Source organism: Mytilus edulis, chromosome 7, assembly GCF_963676685.1.
Source record: "Mytilus edulis chromosome 7, xbMytEdul2.2, whole genome shotgun sequence".
Taxonomy (NCBI): Eukaryota; Metazoa; Mollusca; class Bivalvia; order Mytilida; family Mytilidae; genus Mytilus; species Mytilus edulis.
In genome coordinates, this window is record NC_092350.1 from 31,343,097 (window position 1) to 31,363,517 (window position 20,421).

The following is a 20,421-nucleotide window of genomic DNA, read 5'->3' on the forward strand; positions in this document are numbered from 1 at the left end:
TATCTGATTCTTGAACCAATGCATGTATATATCATAAACTTAGTCCTCTGTGCACGATTTTCTCATTTTTTACGCAAATGTATTGTATAATCGTCATTTTTTTTCTCTCTGTCTATTATGATTCAACAAATATGGCTGCTCATTAAATGCCATGTTTTTAAAGCCGAAGTTTACCGATTGTAACCTTATAGTAAACAAATAACAAAAAGCATGGGTATTGAGCACGTGTTTAACATGTACAATCAGACACTTGTTTATTTTAATGACAGATCCATGCGTATTGCGATAACCGGACTTTTACGAGGAGGGTTACGTTCAGGTCACTATGCATACGGAAAATTTGTAGACGAATTGCTTCCTAGAAGGAAGCAATTAAAAATAAGTAAACGTCTTCTAAATGTGGACAAATTAAAGAATTTTCCTCAGATAAAAGTAAATGTACATAAGTTGTATAATGAAAACTATCCATTTAGTTATAAAGAAACATATGTATATTTTTTTTTAATTTGAGGTTTCTTATGACTTTAATAAATGTACATTTATATTTAATACATAAGTCTTTATGTAACTATGTTCCATCAAATGCAACAAAAAAGGAACCAGTAAATTGAATATATCAATTTGTATATTTTCATACAACGACTAGATCATATATATTATACCTGAAGATAACCGAATATTAAAAAACAAATAAAGAATAAGGATGATGTTGATGATAGATCTAAAATAATATGTAGTGAATTAAGTCAGTAATAAAATTAACGATACTAATTTTCTTGCACCAGATGCGCATTTCGACAATACATGTCTCTTCAGTGATGCTCGTGGCCAAAATATTTGAAATCCAAAGCTTACATAAAAGATGAAGAGCTATAATCCAAAAGGTCCAAAAAGTATAGCCAAATCCGTAAAATATATGATGAACGCGGTTGCATGTTTTAGCCTATATGTTAAATTCTGCATAATTATCGGGTTTTTCATTGGTTGCATAATTAGTCTGGTTGATACCTCATTGGTGTTTACAGATAGTTATTTTATTCGTATAGGGAAATTTAATTCCAGGTTTACTCCAGTTGGTGTAGCGAGTCTGATCGGTAAAACTATTGGAGGAACCAAGAACTTGGAGGATGATTTCAGTAGACTCGGTTTATACATAGCAACTCAAATGATTGGTTATGTACTCTTCGGAATAGTAGCAGTTCCAATTACATATTTTATATTGATGAAAAGGAATCCGTTTAAATTTTTTTTCACTCTGATTCATGCTTTTGTAATAGTGTTTGCTACCTCTATAACGTAAGTACTGAACGCCATTGATAGTACATTTAAGCACGTTTGATCGATAGTAATTGTCAGACAATACTACTAGTGTTAGACTGTAAATAATACAGGTCATAGTGAGTGTTGAGCACTTAGATGTTTTTACACCAACCGTTAATATAAAGAAATAGAAAAGCTATTCAAAGTAGCATTCAGCTAGCTTGAATATACTTTTAATCCAGATTTCATGGTTATCTGATGCAGATAATCCTCACATTGTTACAGTATAAGCAGATATAGTTCCATATATTATAAAAATCTCATCGCCAACTTTAAATGAAATCTGTAATACAAATATTTAAGCAAAATAAGTTTCTGAAATACCTTTGGGTTTGATATTAATTCATTGATAGATATATAATTGATTCTGCGTCAGTGTTCTATGACAGCAAGTATGTGTATAAAAGACGCGAAAGTAGATACCTAAAAATACAAATATTGCATCATGGAACTAGAATGTAAAAACTAATGCATCTATAGTACCTAAACTCTAATAACCTTAACAACTCTAACAATACTCATGAAATTCGTTCGAACATTTTGCACAATCAATGATGTATTTCTCGTTATGAGTGGAATAAAGCTGCATCTGTTGGGTTTTATATTAACATTACTCCTTTATAATATGTTTTCTCATTTTGATTGACATAATAAGAATTTTTATTAATTCAGTGTTTTATTTGTAAATATGCAACATGGTAGAAATCGTATTGTATTTAAATCAAACATTGATGATAAATGTGAAACATTTCATTAAAAAATTATCTGATTTAAAGTATTTTTCATCAGGTGCACTGTTGGATGTTCAAATATGTGAAGCAAACATTTATTATAACCTTACTATTTCTCGTATCAGAGCTTTGACTATTCCTGAAAGTATACGACAATTAGAAGGACCAAACAAATTAGACCGTAGAGTGACTCGATTTATTATTCCATTATGTGCTGCTATAGGACGTTGTGGAAGCTGTATTTACATAAGTATATCCTGTTTGTTTGTCATGCAAATCACTGGCCATGAAGTAGACGCAGCTTCTGTCATTTTAGTTATGTAAGTTTCTTAAAAGTAAAAGTTTGTTACATTCGTACAAGATAAATTCATTTTAGAAAATAAAATTCCATTCATTTATGTACACTTTGAAAAGACGAACGCCTAATATATATGAATAACTTTATACTTACACGAAAATCCTATGTTTCACATGAACATTAAGACCACAAAGTTTGAGAATTTTGTATTGAATCTCCAAACAATAACTGATTACTAACAAATATTTTGTTTTAGCATTTTAACGACATTTTCGTCCTTGGCCATACCATCTGTGACAGGGGCTAGCTTGATTACTGTGATTATTCTACTAACTGCCTTAAATATTCCACCAGAAGCGGCAGCACTTCTTTATACATTCGAATGGCTTCTGTAAGTATATTGTTCCGTGCTATCCTTATTGTGTCTCACTCTTCGAATATTTAAATATGTACCAATTTTGTTTATGCCGGATAGTATGATATGTATGTGTTTGATTAAAATGGTTTTTTTATGAAAAATGTTCTAAAGTTCTTGTTGATGTATTAGTGCTTTCACTTTGTAAATACTTTTCTTGTTTCAGAGACAGGATGAGATCAATTACAAACTACAGCGTACAAGTGACATGTGTAGTGTTTACACAGAGGCTGTGTTTATCTTCATTAAAAACTGATAACAAAAATGATGAAACATTACAGGCACTTCATGAAAAAGAAAATACAATTGAAATAGCTGAGATGGTTGACGACGAAGAATTTTTTAAAGAGGACACATTTAATCAACTCCTTTGAAATATACCGTGGATTTTTTTCTTTCGCCATATCGAACGGAATATAAGCTTCAGTCTGCACAGGTTTTGGAACAACACGCATACTGGGTACATTGTATTTCAATGTATTCAATGTATTTGAAAAATATCGCTTATGCATTTTTCCTTAATTTAACAATTTCACTTGATACGCTGTTACTAATAGTCTGCTTGTTATATGCATCTTTGGTTGATTATTAATATGAAAATGAACTTTTTTAAGAAAGGATATCGTGTTAATATATCAATAAGAATAAAGTGTCAAAACTGAACATTATACATTTGTACTTAACAAAAAATGTTTTAAAAAAATTGATCCACAATATGCTACAGTGGGCGGAGTTTAAACAGACTGACCAATACTTATACAAAAGATTATCTGATAATCGTCATATTTTACTCCCACCCACTACAGACTAAAGATATATTTAAAAAGCAGGAAGGAAACATCAAGTTCGATATAGATTGTTTGTATTAGCATGAATTAAGTATCATACTGAATTTTAAAATTGAACTACAATTACACGTACAAGTTGTTTATATGTGTACTACATGTCTGTACATAGGCAATCTACACTTTAAAATCTTAAAATGTATATAAAAATATACAAATTATGTCAACGAAACAGTACTTGAAGTCGAATAAAAAATAATTGCGATGATCAGTTATTTTATTTTATTTTATTTATTTAAAGAAGGAAATAAATGAGTAAAACTATCTATCCGCAACAGTTTCCAGAGAGACGAAATTCGTTTCCTTATTTTAATATTTGGTGAAGATAAAGAACATCGAATTAAAATAAGCGGCTATGAAGTTTGTCATTTCCAACCCGATCAGATCATTTTCTTTTTGTCTACAATACTGATGCATAGAAATAACAATTTATAAATTTCGGGCGTCCAAAGTTGGATTTACGTTAACCAGAAACTCTGAAACCAAAATAAAACTGAAATTGGGCAAGAGAGATAAAGAAATGATCTCATCAACTAAATTTTTTGCTAAATTTGTGGCATTGTTTTCGTTATGGAATTCGACCCGGAACTGGTTTATTATGGGTAATATCAATTATGTAGATCACAAATGGGCATGGAGTGGTGCAATTTTTAATCGACAATATTGATGAATGTTAGTTATACTACAAGATTCCCGCGAAGTTCGATACAATATTGGGCAAGTGCTAAAACAAAGAGTTTTTACATGTCGCTGCAGAACGTCGACTGAAAATGCACAATACGTTTTAACACGGAGCGCTAACGGTTTCTGAATTGGGATATTTTCTTAAAAATTTGCGTTTTCTTTGGAATAAAGATGGTTTCAAAGATAAATAAAGAAGTACTAACACTACATTTAAATAAATACGCCATATCACAAATAATTTTGACTTCGTATTGTTTTAGAGGAGTTGCAGCTCAATGAAAGTAGTCTCTTCCTTTAAAGAAGTATAGAAATTAAGTTTTCATTTGAAAGCTTATTAAAAGAGGAACAAAATGATATAAATAGTATGTGCCGCAATGACAATTAGGGAGGTTACCGAGGACCTAAATGCCAAAATGCACGTGAATATTAAGAAATAGCCAATTTTGAATAATGGAATGGATATTTGCAATATTGGAATAGACTGTCGCGACCCTTCAACCCCTAATTCCAAATATAAATTATACCTAATTCGAAAGCTTACTAATATACCATTGTATCCCTCTTTCTATAAGCTTTCAAGTAGTGTATAAAGGGATCGAAGGGTCTGTGTTACTCCTCTAATAAGCGTTTCGGAACATATTGACTATATGTCTTTTGTTTTCTATAAATAAGCTATATAGTATAAATGGTATGCATGTAATTAGGGGCTGAAGAATTGCAGCAGTCCATTCCATTTTTCAAAATATCCATTCCATTATTCAAAATAATCTATTTCTTAATGTTCACGCGTATTTCGACATGTAGGTTCTATGTCAATCCTCTAATATGCGTTGCGGAACAGATTGACTATATGTATTTTGTTCTCTATAAATAAGCTTTCGAATGAGGTATAAGGTATGTATGTAATTAGGGGCTAAAGGATCGCAGCAGTCCATTCCATTATTCAAAATATCCCTTCCATTATTCAAAATTGGCTATTTCTTAACGTTCACGCGTATTTAGGCATTTAGGTCCTCCGTAACCCACTCTAATGGTCATTGCGGCACATATTATTTATAACCATTTTATTTCTCTATTAATAAGCTTTCAAATGGTCTATACATTTTTCCTTAATTATGGGCTGACGGGTCGCAGAAGTTCACTCCATTATTCAAAATAAGCTATTTTATAATGTCCCCCCGTGTTTCTATTTTTATGTCCTTGTTTACTTCTCTAATATGCGTTGCAGGACATATTGACTATATTCCTTTTGTTTCTCTATTAATAAGTTTTCGAATTAGGTCTAATTTATATCTGTATAGGGTCTGAAGGGTCGCAGCAGTCCATTCCATTATTCAAATTATTCCTTTCATTATTCAAAATTGGCTATTTTCATAATTTTCACGCGTATTTTTGCATGTATGTTTTCTGTAACCCCTCTAATGGTCATTGCGGCACAATGGACATGTTATATCTATAAATATGGCATGAAGAACAGCAAAGGTACTGTGAAAATAAAAAAAGGTAACGTTGAGTAGTTTGATATATATATATATGTTTTGGTAGTCAGGTCGTCCATACATTGAACCAAGGAATTTCTGTTAAAAATAGTTAGGGAAATCCACTAGTGTATTCTCCGAAACTAAACAAATGAAAGAATTAAGTTAAAAAAAATTGATAGTGCTTTGCATTTTTTTTCTGATATTAATTTTAATTATAATAATCCGAGATAACGATAAAATAATCCGAGATCTCGATATAACAGTTTCGTTTTCTCGAGATAACGATATATTTTTTATTGAAATCTCGGTAAAACGGTAATGTTTTATCGTGATCTCGAATTAAAAAAAAATATTTTCTAATGTTTTGAGTTTCCCCTTAAGGCTTCCGTAGAGAAGGGACTTTCCATTTTTTTAATCTTGGATTTTGCATATTTTGTTATTTTACTTTTTAAGACGATATGAATCCGATTGTAAAAAAATGTTGGCTTGTAATTGTTGCATTATAAAAACATTTCACTTATTAAAAGTATTTATTTGTCTCAGATAGTTAGATGGGCGACTGTGAGAACAAAAGACAACTTCAAAATAAATAGCAGTTTCAGTTGACTCCAATTCAATTCTTTCTGTTGAAATTTGTACTTAACGTGATGATCTTGACCTGAACTTGGTTCATACTTATCTTGTTAGCTTTCTTATCAGTATGTAATACGGTCACCAGTCTATAACGTTTGATATACATAAATAAACATTCAGTTGACAATGAAGCTTGAATATTTTCTATGGTCCTTAACAGTTATATTGGTAAGCATAGATGCCTTTTTTCTATAGATAATTGTGAATGGGGAATATAGTTGACTACCAAAACTGTTATGTTTCATTTAGCTACTAAAATTACTGTTGCAACTCTCCTTTTTTTACAGTTTAAATTATGTATTGTCTTTATAGACTTAACAGTGGTTAATTTGATACATGCCTTTTTGTAATTACATATTTAATTGTTTTATAGTGATTAAGATTATAACACAATGTTAACTGATTTACCCCTATTTTTTTTATTTTTCCCTTTTATATGTCTGTTTGTTTTGTTTACATCGTTGTCAATATAGTTGAATTTGATGCGACTGTAATATAAGTGAGAGGTCTATCTAGCTATAAAGCCAGGTGCAATTTACCATTTTCTACATAAGAAAATTGCTGTACCAAGTCGGCAAGATGACAATTTGTATCCATTCGTTTGATGTGTCTGAGATTTTGATCTTGCCTTTCGATTTGGGACTTTCTGTTTTGTTTTTTCTTTGGAGTTCAACATTTTGTGATTTTACTTTCATATGTGAAAAATGGCTGTCAATTTTAAAGGGAAAGCTTTTTGCATAAAATATGTATGATAAGTTAATTCTAAATTACAATTACGCTCACGCCCTGAAAAAATTAAATCTATCACTCAAAAAGAGACAAAGGATACGAAAGAGATATTCAAAGAAAAAAACTGACAACGCCAGGGCAAAAACAGAGACAAAACAAAGATAAAAAAGACTGCTAACAAATCACAACACAGAAAACTAACGGCTTAGCAACACAAACTCAAACAAAAACTGGAGATGACCTCAGTTTCTACGATTTCGGTTCTTAGACAAGAAAAGAATTGGCAATAAGTCACATTTGAGAATTGAAAGAATGGATTCAAGTTACGATAATGCAACATTTTTGAAAAAAATATTTCATAAAGGTCAACCAACACATCATAAAATTGAGAATGGAAATAGGGAATGTGCCAAAGAGACAACAACCCGACCATAGAGCAGACAACAGCAGAAGGTCACCAACGGGTCTTCAATGCAACGAGAAATTCCCGCACCCGGAGGCGTCCTTCAGCTGGCCCCTAATTAAATATATACTAGTTCAGTGATAATGAACGCCCTACTAAACTCCAAATTGTACACAAGAAAGTAAAAGTTAAAATAATACAAGACTAACAATGGCCAGAGGCTCCTGACTTGGGACAGGCGCAAAAATGCAGCGGGGTTAACATGTTTGTGATATCTCAACCCCCCCCCCCCTTTATACCTCTAGCCAATGCAGAAAAGGAAACGCATAACAATACGCACATTAAAATTCAGTTCAAGAGAAGTCCGAGTCTGATGTTAAAAAATGTAACCAAAGGAAATAAACAAAATGACAATAATACATAAATAACATCAGACTAGTAGCAGTTAACTGACATGCCAGCTCCAGACTTCAATTAAACTGATTGAAAAATTATGTCTACATCATATGAATATCAGGCACAATTCTCCCTGTGAGGGGTTTAGTATCATACCATCATAACATATATATGAAGAAGAACATAACCGTGTCATGCCAACAACTGGTTTATAAATAATAAATGTGTTTAGTTCCGATGCAAAGACCCTATAAGTGAATCAATATTAACGCCAATCTTTAATGACCTGACAACAGTATCGTAACTATATCCCTTAATAAGTCTATTTAAAGGTTTTGTTAGCTTCTGAGGTGAATACTGACATTTTTGTTCTTTATAAGGAATATTTCCATAAAATATTGGATGTGAAATACCTGAACGTATAAGCAGTCTGCATGTTGAGCTATATTTCTGAATGCTGTCCTTATACCGATTTTAAAATTTAGTAAATGTTTTGACTACTTTGTGATATCGAAAACCCTGGTGTAATAATTTTTCAGTTATACATAAATTTCTCTCGTTAAAATCTAAAAGCAGTCTGCATGTTGAGCTATATTTCTGAATGCTGTCCTTATACCGATTTTAAAATTTAGTAAATGTTTTGACTACTTTGTGATATCGAAAACCCTGGTGTAATAATTTTTCAGTTATACATAAATTTCTCTCGTTAAAATCTAAAACATTGTTAACACGAGCGAATCGTACAAGTTGAGATATATAAACACCGTAAGATGGTGACAAGGGAACGTCACGATTTAAAAATGGATAATTAACGATAGGAAATGAGAAATCATCTCTTTTATCATAAATTTTAGTATTAAGCTTTTCGTTAATGATATATATATCAAGATCGAGGAAAGGGCAGTGGTCATTGTTAGTATTAGATTTATTTAAAGTAAGTTCAACAGGATACATTTCTTTGGTATACATACTGAAGTCGTCATTATTGAGAGCCAAAATATCATCCAAATATCTAAAAGTATTTTAAATTTGTGTATCAGATGTTGTTTCGATGGGTCTTTGCTGATTTTTGTCATAAATTGTAACTCATAGCAATACAAAAACAGTTAGTCCCCATTGGAATTCCGATAACCTGACGATATACACGGAATCTCCAAAGCGAACAAAAATGTTATCCAGTAAAAATTCAAGGGCAGATATAGTATCAAAGCATGTCCAATTGACATAGTTTTTTTGTTTATTGCTACTAAAAAATGACCCATGTCGTTTAAGAGATGACTTCAACATTACCACTTGAAAACCTTTTATTTAATGATTCCCTTAAAGCATCAACATTCTATCATGGAAATCATGATAGCAAAAGCAGGGCAATTAATGTAAGGGCTAACCGATCAATTTGATTTTAACATCATCTGAGAACGTTAAGTCTTTTAAAGGAGTTGAAGTTTTTACCGACATTTTCTTGCTGATAGTTCGAAATTATTACACGGTGTGATTTTGTACTGGTAAATAACAACCACTGAACAGTCGAAACACAGACTGAACATAAATAACTACAAACAAATTGTCTGATTTTCCACAATGGATAGGACTGAAAATTGACTGAAAGACTGATCATAACGGTTTATTTTTTTATTTGGTCTTTTAAGAGTTGTTTAGTTCAGTTCAGTAATGAAACGCAAGCTCTGAAAAAGAGTACCAACTTGGAGATATGTATAACACATATGTAGGCGCTGCTCAAATGTTGATACATAACTGTGAATAGTTCAGAATTATGAAAATAAATCAAATTTTTGGTCATAAAGTTTCATTTTCAGCCGCCACTTATTGTCAGTTTATAGATGTAAGTCCAAAAAATAGGCATAGTCACTTGACTGTAAACTAATTAACAGGAGGCCATCATCTATATAACGGAACATAAAATCGCTTCTTTTTATTCTTCCAAAGAAGCTCTAGCAATAAGTCTACCTGATATAGATAAAGGAACAAGTCTGCAAGAGGAGTCCATGAGGCTAATCTGCGGAGACGCTAGCTCATTTGTGAAGGAGATTCAAGGGATGCCACGCAATATTTAATAGATCCTTGATGGTCGACGAAGTATAAGCTTCATTGACCGATTTAGTTTTTTAATTCCATTTTAAGTCAACGACCTGCAGCCATAACCCATTTAGAAAGAGTGTTCTTTTTGCGTTTAGTCCGTCGCCTGTAGCTAATAAATGAATCAAATAAATGTCATAAATAGTGTATACCAATTATTCGGTAAAATAAAAACACTTCCTATTTAAAATACCCGTGGAACCTAATTTTTAAGATACAAATTATCACATGTAAAAATAACTCATCGATGATCCTAGGCGTATACATGTAGTTGTTTACGCTTGACGCTCTTTTTTATCAGAGATGTCCTTATAAAAAAAATGTCATATAAAGAACGAAGTTGAAGAAAATTGAACACAAACAAAAGGTGTATTCTCATACAAAATATCAAATGAAATAAATAAGAAGATGTGGTATGAGTGCCCAGGAGACAGCTCTCCATCCAAGTCTCAATGTATGAAAAGTAAACAGTTATATGTCAAAGTAAGGCCTTCAATACGGAACCCGGCTCACATCGAATAGCAAGCTATAAAGGGCCTCACAATGATTACTTTAAAACTATTCTAATTGGAAAATCAACGGTATAATCTATATAAAAAACGAGAAACGAGAAACACCTTTGAACCACACCAACAAATGACAAACACTGAACAACAGGCTACTGATGTCTGTTCCAAAGTTTAAATGAATTATATCACACTTATTGTTTATGAATTTCAAACATGTAAACCATTAATATTTCTGTATTAAAGGTTGGATATGGTTTCAAAACATGCTTGTCAGATCACCCAGAACACACAGATCTATTATTTAAATATGAGCCTGATTCTGTAAGTAGAAGTTGTAAAGTTGTAATGATGGTAAAATGGGAACAATGTAGCTAAAAAGAAGGGGGGGGGGGGATATACAAATTGTGGATTCTTCAACTCTGTTATATTACAGGTGTCACATTCAAAACAATGCCAGACAAAAATTGTTGGAAAATTTCTCTTAATTTATCATTCAACAGCAATCGAAAAATTGTCATTGAGAGAACTATTGGAGAAGAATTGATCATACTTGATTAGTCCTTACTTACCAATGCACATTATTACTGTGCACATTAGCTCACACTTTTACGTAACACCAGAGCAGCGGCGTAATACATATACATATGTATACATGTAAAGCAAGCTATAAAGGACCCCAAAATGACTAGTGTAAAACCATTCAAACAGGAAAACCAACGGTAAAAAAACGAGAAGCATGAAAAACTTGGGACCACATCAACAAACAACAAACAACAACTCCTATGCTATAGATGCCTGACTTAGATAAGGTGCATAAAAAAGCAGCGAGTCTAATCATTTTAACAGGCGACAATCTGCTCCTTAATCTGAGACAGTAGTGTAACATTACAACATAAAAATACACACTAAAATATCAATTGAAATGGCTTTGCTCTTACAAAAAGACATTTATACGAAAATACAAGTAAACATACACTGAATGAATAAGTTTGATCTATGACACAATATAAATACAATATTAAAACAAAGGTGTTTATATAACATAGACGCTGGATGTAGTAATAAAAAAGATGTAGGAAGAGTGTCAGTTAGACAACGCTTACCTAGGATAAAATGGCGTTAAATCAAACAACGTACACAGGTACATTTAAATATAATAATTCTATATTTGTTTCAGAGAATGTTTGGAGTTAGATTTACAGTACACCGAAAGAGACACTGCTACGCTTATAACATGACGGAGTCGGAGCATTCATTGATACATACCCCCGGAGGCTTGCTATCAGTAGAGGTATAATTTATTGGTATAAATCCATAAACAAGAATATTATAAGGTAAATTTACAGTGGAAAACTAAAAAAAAAAAAACTTGAGTATGATTCGTTTTATGACGATTTGTATTACATTTTAAGACAGATGTTAGATGACCTTAGTATGCAAATATTGTTTCAAATCTAAATATCAGTCTAAAACCACTACATATATGTTGATCAAATTGATCAGTTTAAATGTAATCAATTGTTATTATATAAAAAAAATCAGTCTTTATAAATCTTTTACATGAAAATTATATATACTGTCTGGTAGTCCGAGATTACTCTGACGTCCAACGGCTGTTTTGCCAGACAAGCTGGGGCCGTGGGACGTCAGAGCTCGTCCCATATCAAAAAGTGGATATTTGCCCACCCAAAATAGATGCGCTGCTTCGTCGCTTCTGGTGCCGATTGAGGGCCTTGGAATTATATAAACCGGGCATCAATCTGTTCATTTTTCATTTATCTCTCCATTTATGTAAGTTTCACCTACCTGCCAGCCTTTATTTTTCCATATTTTAACAGTTTTCACAGAGACCCATCGATTTCTGCATTTTGAATTTCATTTTCAAAGATTATCACGTGGTCACGAGAAAACAGTGCAAATGACCAAAATGTAACACCTCGTTCATTTACAATGCAAGTTATCTAAATGTCCGAGAGCTTCCGATTGTTATCGTGGTTGGAACTAAATGCTAATACCGATCTCCTGTAAAGGAGGTGAAAAATCATGGTTAGCTTCTAAATGTTAAACATCGATCTCCTATAAAGGAGGTGAAAACATATAAATATTTGCAAATTTGAGTCTCGAGGCCACGAACTCTCTCGTAACTTGTCGTCCATTTGAAAGTGAAAGTCAAAATGCAGAAATCGATGGGTCTCTGTGAAAACTGTTAAAATATGGAAAAAATATGGTTTTATACTGACACTCAAGGATATTCAACCATCGGATGTTCCTGAAAAAATCAAACCTAGAACGATAAAGGTTTAGTGACATAAACAGTGTTGTTCTGGACTACAAAATCGATTGAACCCTGTATTACTGAGTTTATACAATAATATCAACATGCTGCTGATAAGAACCACATTTAACGCAAAAGAGATTGTATTTTCGAAAACAAGAATATATACCTTGTGATGTTCCGATTGAGTATTGTGCATTTAAAAACAATATGGAAATACCGTCAACCTAATACATTGCGTCTGAAGCGCTTTTCCGGAATTACCATCACCAGGAACGGAAAAGGTCAAATTATTGAAAGCCTAATAATTCTTTAAATTAAGCTTTATGATAGATGTTATCAACTTTTATAAAATGTACCATCTACTTTTGATAAGGCTATTAGTAAATTTCCACACTTTTATTCCATAGACTTATCACTAGTATTAATACTATAATTAAGGCTATTAGTAAATTTCCACACTTTTATTCCATAGACTTATCACTAGTATTAATACTATAATTATTTTATTTTGTAGTCGACGGTTCTAGCATTGCTTTCAAATGCTACACATCTGGCTCATATCACTCACAGGGAATCCATTGACCAAATCAGTCGCAACTTCGGCATTTTTTGTGGGAATGTCATAGTATATCTTTTGAACTGAATCTTGTATAATAAAGAAATATCAGTATGTTTGATTTTTTCTCTATTGATTGTAACTGTCAAACAAACTGGTTCCATCCTGCTAGGTCTGTTTGGGTAGAAAAGCTCTCCGAAGTGAGTCTCATTATGTGAATATTCAGTGCCGTATCGTTTATCTTGTTGAATGATCTGTCAAATTTTGTTTTACGGGTTTATTACCAAGAAAAAGATTAACGCAATGTTATAATGAAAAGAAAAAGAAATAACAGATCCGTTTACATTGGTTGCATTGAATTGCCGTGATTTCTCAGTAAAATCCAAACAGATAATTTCACATGTGAAATAAACCTGATTATGTCACTCCTGTTTATTCCTACAACAATGGATGATGTCAAGACGTTGTCGATGGCGTTGTATCAATACAATTGAGATTGTGCAGAAAAGAATATAATAGTTCCTTTCATTTTTGACTTTTTTTCCATTAAAAAGTCCAGGGTCAATGTAATAAAAAGAATAGCTCCTAGAATTAAAATATCGATAAATATTCAACTCGTGAACGAACAACACTGATAGCAAAGGCTTACACAATGATTGCATGAATAATCATGACGGTATGGAAGGAACAAATATATATATATTCATACATGTATATACTAGTAAATGTCATATCTCCCACGTCAATGCCTTTTTTTTGTCTTACCAAGATTAATAACAAATTTAATGCGTTTAAAGGGTTGCTGCAAATACAAAAGGGATGATCAAACTTACATATCAAACTGGCAACGATTTGACAAAAAACGGTAAAAAGGCAAACATTAAGTGTATAAAGACTACATAAAAACTGAAGACTGAGTAACAAAAGCCCTATAAAAAAATCAGAAATAAAAGCAGTTAATGGTTCACATGTGCCCGCTGTGGCTAATGCAGAACTTTTGGATATGAATGTCTAAAATCTTATCTAGTCTCAGATCAAAGGTAAAAGTCCTCCGGTAAAATGAGGTAAACAAATCTAGGAGAAACGCCTATAGGAAAAAAATAGTTTTTAAATTAAACAAAAATATCGTCGAGTTCTAGATAACTTCGTGGTCCCCAGCCCCTAAAAACCAAGTTATCACTTCTTCACCTGAAAAGATTATTACGGATTTGTGTTCTAGCTATATACTTTTATACTCAAGAAGATAAATAAAGGGAAATATTAAAATGATATTTTAAAAAGATATTCAGTTATGATTAGTTTTTTATTGTTTTATTTTATTTTTGTTTTTTTCATGGACATTAGAATCATATTCATAACAGCGTAGACAAGACCATGTCTAGACGCATTCAGGTTATCATTGACGTGGTTAAATTAGGTGAACGTTCGTCTGTTATGCCCATTTGTCATATCGTACTTGTTATAGACATTTAAGGGCATACGATACAGTTTTGATCCCGTATTTACATTTTTATAAAAATTTCCATATAGACTATTTTTCACCCGATTAAATCAAATATGTGATAAAAAATATACCTTCATGTGCTACTTTTTGTGTAAAATGAGGTCGAAATTTTGTATATTTGCTGAAAATTCGAATTTGTGGCCGTATTTTCTCTTTCGAAAGAAAGACATAACTTTTTTGTTTTAAAAGATAAACACAAATTGTTTTTTGTTAGATAATTTGTAATTTCTGTATTTCATAAGTATTCTAAAATTTATACCTTTTTTATTCAGAAATAACTCATATTTATCAAATGTTCATGAATGTAGAAAAAAAACATCATTTTTTGCTGTATATTTTTCAAATTAAAAAAAATTGCACTATTTACGTTTTCATGAAAATTGGCACACATAATCTTCTCGCATAATCAAACCAAATGGCATTTTAAAAAAGAGGGGTCCATGAACTCGTTTAAAAGTTAAATCAGTTTGAATGATAAAAATCAGTCGAAAACTGAATCTTTTCCCGATAAGTCATAGTTTGACGTCGCGAAAATAACAAAAGAACACATAGAACTATTTTACTTTACCATGTTTACGATAGATTGAGTGCACCTTTATTTTGTTATTGATTCTCAAAAACATTTTAAAAATTGAATAAATAGTTGTGGTAACGACATGTGTATACCAGTAAGCATAAGACTTATCTTACTGTAAGGAGTGATAACCACTAAAGGAAGGTTAGAATTGATTTTTGGGGTTATGGTCCCAAATGTTTAGGAATTAGGGACCAAAAAGGGGGCCCAAATCAGCATTTTGTAGTTTCCAGACAGTAACTTGTGTTAAATTGTATGAATCTCTCTGGAATTATACCACAAGTTTCTATACTACAAAGGGATGGTTAGGATTGACTTTGGGTGGTTATGGATCAAACCATTTAGGAATTAGAGGCAAAAAAAGAGGAAAAAAAGGACAATTGAGACAATTTAAAAGCAGTGTAAGGGAGCTAATCCAAATCAATTTAAAGAACAATGTTTTAATCCTCCCTTACACTGCTTGTAAATTATGTATTAAGAAATGATGATTGTCTTGAGGTGATTAGCTGTCAATTTATTTTTAGCAGTTACTATTAATTAATTATAGTTTTAGCCACGACTATGTATGTCAGTTAATATTTCAAAACTTTATGATGTATTCATATGGGTACCATAATTATGGTTGCAAACTCCATAATAAATTTGAATTGATATACTGACCATGACTTGAAGGAAAGGGTTAATTATTTTTTGGGGGGATAAGATTAGAGGGGGACAATTTATCCCATTTTTGATTTCAGAAATTATAAGAAAATTTCTTCAAATATTTTTTTATTTTTTTTTTTTTGGGAGGGGGGTAATATTCATCAGCATAGTGTATTGCACAAAAGCAAAATAGATAATATAAATTCAAATCATATAACCAATTTAAAGTCCTTTGACTACAGTTATTCTGAGTCAGAAACCTATTATGTGTCAAAACTTTAATTACAATCCAAATTCAGACCTGTATATTGTGTCCATTTTGGCTCCAACTTTTCAGGGTTGGACATCTGCTGTCGTATCTAGCTGCGCTCAGTGAAGCAATGTATCATTAGTATAAATGTTTATCAACGGTGCTTTACACATTCATGTTTACATATGTACATTTATAAACCTGAATGAGAAAAGAATGTTAATAGCTTTTGTCAATCAAATCAACTTCGGGTCAAACAGAAGTCAATAATAAGTTCGTGTCAGTTTGGGTTTTTTTAACAACGATTTGAATACAAAAAAATGTTCTTTATTTAACGGATAAAGGAGATAAATCGAACACACATTAAATGTAATTAAACGAAACTCAACGTAAGGTTGCGTAACATTCAACAACACAAAATAAATTAGAACACTATTGTTTACCCACAACAATGAAAGGTTGCGAAAATAATTATTTATCAAATAGTTTCCTGTTGTCTTTAAACACACTGCAATATCGATTGAAATTTGTTACTGATCAAAATCACTGCTCCTTAATGATACTGTATTTGTGCTAGGGGCGGCAACTCTGAAAAGCAGATATCCATTTTGAAACTATCGAGATATCCTTGCATATGACTGTCAGTACTTGTTCTATTTCTCATAAAAATGCAATATTTTGTTCATATGTAAACGATAACAAAAATATGACTAATGCATTCCAAACAAACACAAATCGTCGGCATTTTTTTTAATTATGAAAGGTTTGATGATATAATAATATGCAGATTATGATCGCTGACACTACAATTTCGCACATGATTCTTATTCAATTTATGAAGAGTGATTGGCAATGAGCCAATGAGAGGACATGCGACAACTTTTCAACAAAGGGAAACCAATGAGAGATTGCGAGACAAGTTTTCAACAGAAGGGAACCAATGAGAGGACATGAGACAACTTTTTAAAAGAGGGGAACCAATGAGAGGACATGAGACAATTTTTCAAAGAGGGGAACCAATGAGACGAAATGAAACAACTTTTCAACATGGGGGAACGGCTGGGATTTAAGCATATAATTATACGTCAGCATACGTCCCACAACAATAATTAAAAGGCACAAGTCGAAATGGCAAAAAGAGATTCGATTAATTAAATAAAAACAACGGCTTGATTTATAATAGAACACTATTGATACAGGGAAATTCACACCTAACAAACAGAAATTAACAAGTACTGCAATATAGGCATTCCGAATAAGGCTGGGTTAAACATGTCTGTGAGCGCTACAAAATCCCCAAACTTTTCAACAGCCTGTGTGACAGAATAACTTCAGAACAAACTATAAAATCAGTGAAAAATGAATTGTATGCTCAAATCGGGAGGAATTGTGCTTAGTTTTCATACTATGAAGACATAATCTTTCAGTAAGTTTAATTGAGGTATGGAGCTGGCATATCAGTAACTGCTAGTAGTCCTTTGTCAATTTGCTTAGGTTCTTTTGATACCTATTTTTTTTTTCTTCTTTATTATACATTGCCTAGAGAACAAAGGGAGAGTTGATATCTCAAAAAACATGTTTAACCCCGTTGCAATGTTTGTGGCTGTCCCAAGTCATGTGCCTCTGACCTTTGTTAGTCTTGTATATTTTTTCAATTTTAGTTCAATTTTATGTTTTGGAGTTTAGTATGTGCCATTTTCACTACCCTAGTACACATTTTTATTTAGGAGCCAGCTGAGGCGGTCTCCGTTTGTGGGATATTCTTGCTGCGTTGAAGACCCATTGGTTGCCTGATGCTGTGTTCTTCTCTTTGGTCGGGTTTTAACCCTTTTAAAAGTTTGACTTATTCCCCAGTGATATTCTCAATTTTATCTTTGTATTTCGAACAACTAAATTTTTTTTGTAAATAGTAAATTTGTTATATTATGATCGATCTATAATTACCTATATTAAAGTGTTGTTTAAATTTAGTGTAATGATTAACATGGCAAGATATTATAAATAAACACACCTTTCAATGATTTAAACAATGAAATATTTAAAAACAAACAAAACAGTATACTAGATAAATCCTTTATTTTAACATTTTATTCATATTTTCAAGAATCGACGAAACGAATTTCAGTTCATTAGAATTATTTTTGCTATCTGTTTATTTATTTTTTGTGTAAATGGATTTCACATCACTGGTTCATGAGTAAATAATTAGGCCTCAATACTTGGCAGACTTTTTATTAGGTAAGTTTTTTTTTTGTTTTTTGTTTTTTTATTGTTTAACAAATTATATTTCGCGTTATTTTACAAAAATAATGAACAAGTACTAAGTGATATTGAAGCTTGCAAATGTACAGTAAGTATAATTGACAGCAGTTCGTTCCTTTCTACCAATGGGCTGTTGGACTAATGGGCTGTAGGAATGATGGCGTGTAACCGGAGTAATGGGCTGTCGGAATAATGGTTGTCGGACTAACGGGATGTCACCATCTTGTTTTCGAAAGTTTTACTTAAATTGGTTGAGAAAAACCGTTGGAAATATTTTAAATTAGGGAGCTACCATTTGATTTTTATGGGGGGGCTAGGATGAAAAATTTTGTCCTGCATTTTTTTTAGCTGTAATCTCTGTCCTGCCTTTTTATTTTTCACTCTGTTCGGTCCTGCCTTTTTTTTTTTTAGTTTATCCAGACTTTTTTTTTACCTAAATTGTCGTCCTGACTTTTTTTTTTTGCAAGTGTCTCATCCTGCCTTTTTTTTTACTCAAAACTCCTGTCCTGCCTATTTTTTTCAAATTTCATCCTAGCCCACCCCCCCCCCCCCCCCCCCCCCCATAAAAATCAAATGGTAGCTCCCTTAACTCGAGTGATAATATTTTTTCCTCAATAATGCTGCTATTTATAAACCCTTACCCTGCGAGGGACGTAATGGCGATCCATACATTTGGAGGTCAACGTTATGCACATGATTAACATCTTTGAGGCGAATTCCTGACCACACATCCCCGCATCCTGACCCCAACCACCCCACCCCGTGATCCCCTATCTTAGATTTAAAGGAATCATCAGGGTATAGCTCATTTGCATATAATTTGCATATTTTTGAATAAATAAATCAGCATGGTAAGACACTTGCACTTCAAATAGACACCACTCGGTACAATAAACAGTAACTTAACTTAACTTTTAAACTTTTTTTTTTTGTTTTTTTTCCATAGCTGCAAAAGATGCGTTGAATGTTAATGATAGCTTTATTATACTTTTTTATATATATAAATCAAAATGGTTAATACGGCAATAATTATTTATAATTTTGTAAGGAAAAAAAATTGTCTCAGATAAGAGCTTAAAACATATAAATGTACCAAAGTTTTTAAAAGACTAACAAAGACCAGAGGCTCCTGAATTAGGACAGTCGCATAAATTCGACGGGGTTGAAAATGTTTTGTGAGATATCAACCCTCACCCTGTACCTCTAGACAATGTTACTTTATTTAATCGATTATTATACCACTGCTGGTGGAAGATTCCTTCTCAATGGTACAACCAGATAAGTAGTCATCAAATCTGTGTTAACATCAATAATATGGTCAAAATTATAAATTAACTGTTAACGAATGTTTTAATTTTCTCAAAATGCCAAGGATTTTCTACCCCAAAGAATATATCAACTTATCCCTATTTGGAAAAAAAATAGTATTTTAGGTTTTTAATGCTATTCAGATTCGTACTTTATTCGTTTTGTTTTGTTTTGTTTTTTATTTGAGCATCTCTAGCGAGTTAAACGCCCGTCTAGCGTACAAGTTTTAAGCCTGGTACATGTATCTATGATTAGTTTATTTAGTTACAATCACTTGGTCGAAGACTCTGCTGGTGGAAGTTTCCTTCAAGAGAGTAACATACAAGGGGCTAGTAGTCATCCAATCTGAATTGGTATGAATTATCTTTGAAAGTTTCAAGCTTGGTACATGTATCTACGTATTTGATGAGGTTATTTTGCAACAGTAGAATCATATAATCAGGGAAAAGTTTTTGTATGAGGTATTACTTATGTCATCGCATGTTGTGGTTATAATGCACGGA

General features: G+C 32.2%; 1 protein-coding gene across 1 annotated transcript in view; it reads left to right on the forward strand.

Annotated features, from left to right (window-relative positions):
• LOC139481252 (excitatory amino acid transporter 1-like) overlaps positions 1-13,491 on the forward strand; it is a 29,320-nt gene extending 15,829 nt beyond the window's left edge. The window contains exons 9-15 of the mRNA XM_071264431.1: positions 1,063-1,296; positions 2,177-2,371; positions 2,606-2,740; positions 2,931-6,575; positions 10,785-10,862; positions 11,719-11,832; positions 13,334-13,491. Coding sequence (XP_071120532.1) covers positions 1,063-1,296; positions 2,177-2,371; positions 2,606-2,740; positions 2,931-3,138 — 772 coding nt within the window. The 3' untranslated portion in view covers positions 3,139-6,575; positions 10,785-10,862; positions 11,719-11,832; positions 13,334-13,491. The remainder of the gene's footprint in view (positions 1-1,062; positions 1,297-2,176; positions 2,372-2,605; positions 2,741-2,930; positions 6,576-10,784; positions 10,863-11,718; positions 11,833-13,333) is intronic.
• The last annotated feature ends 6,930 nt before the right edge of the window (positions 13,492-20,421 follow it).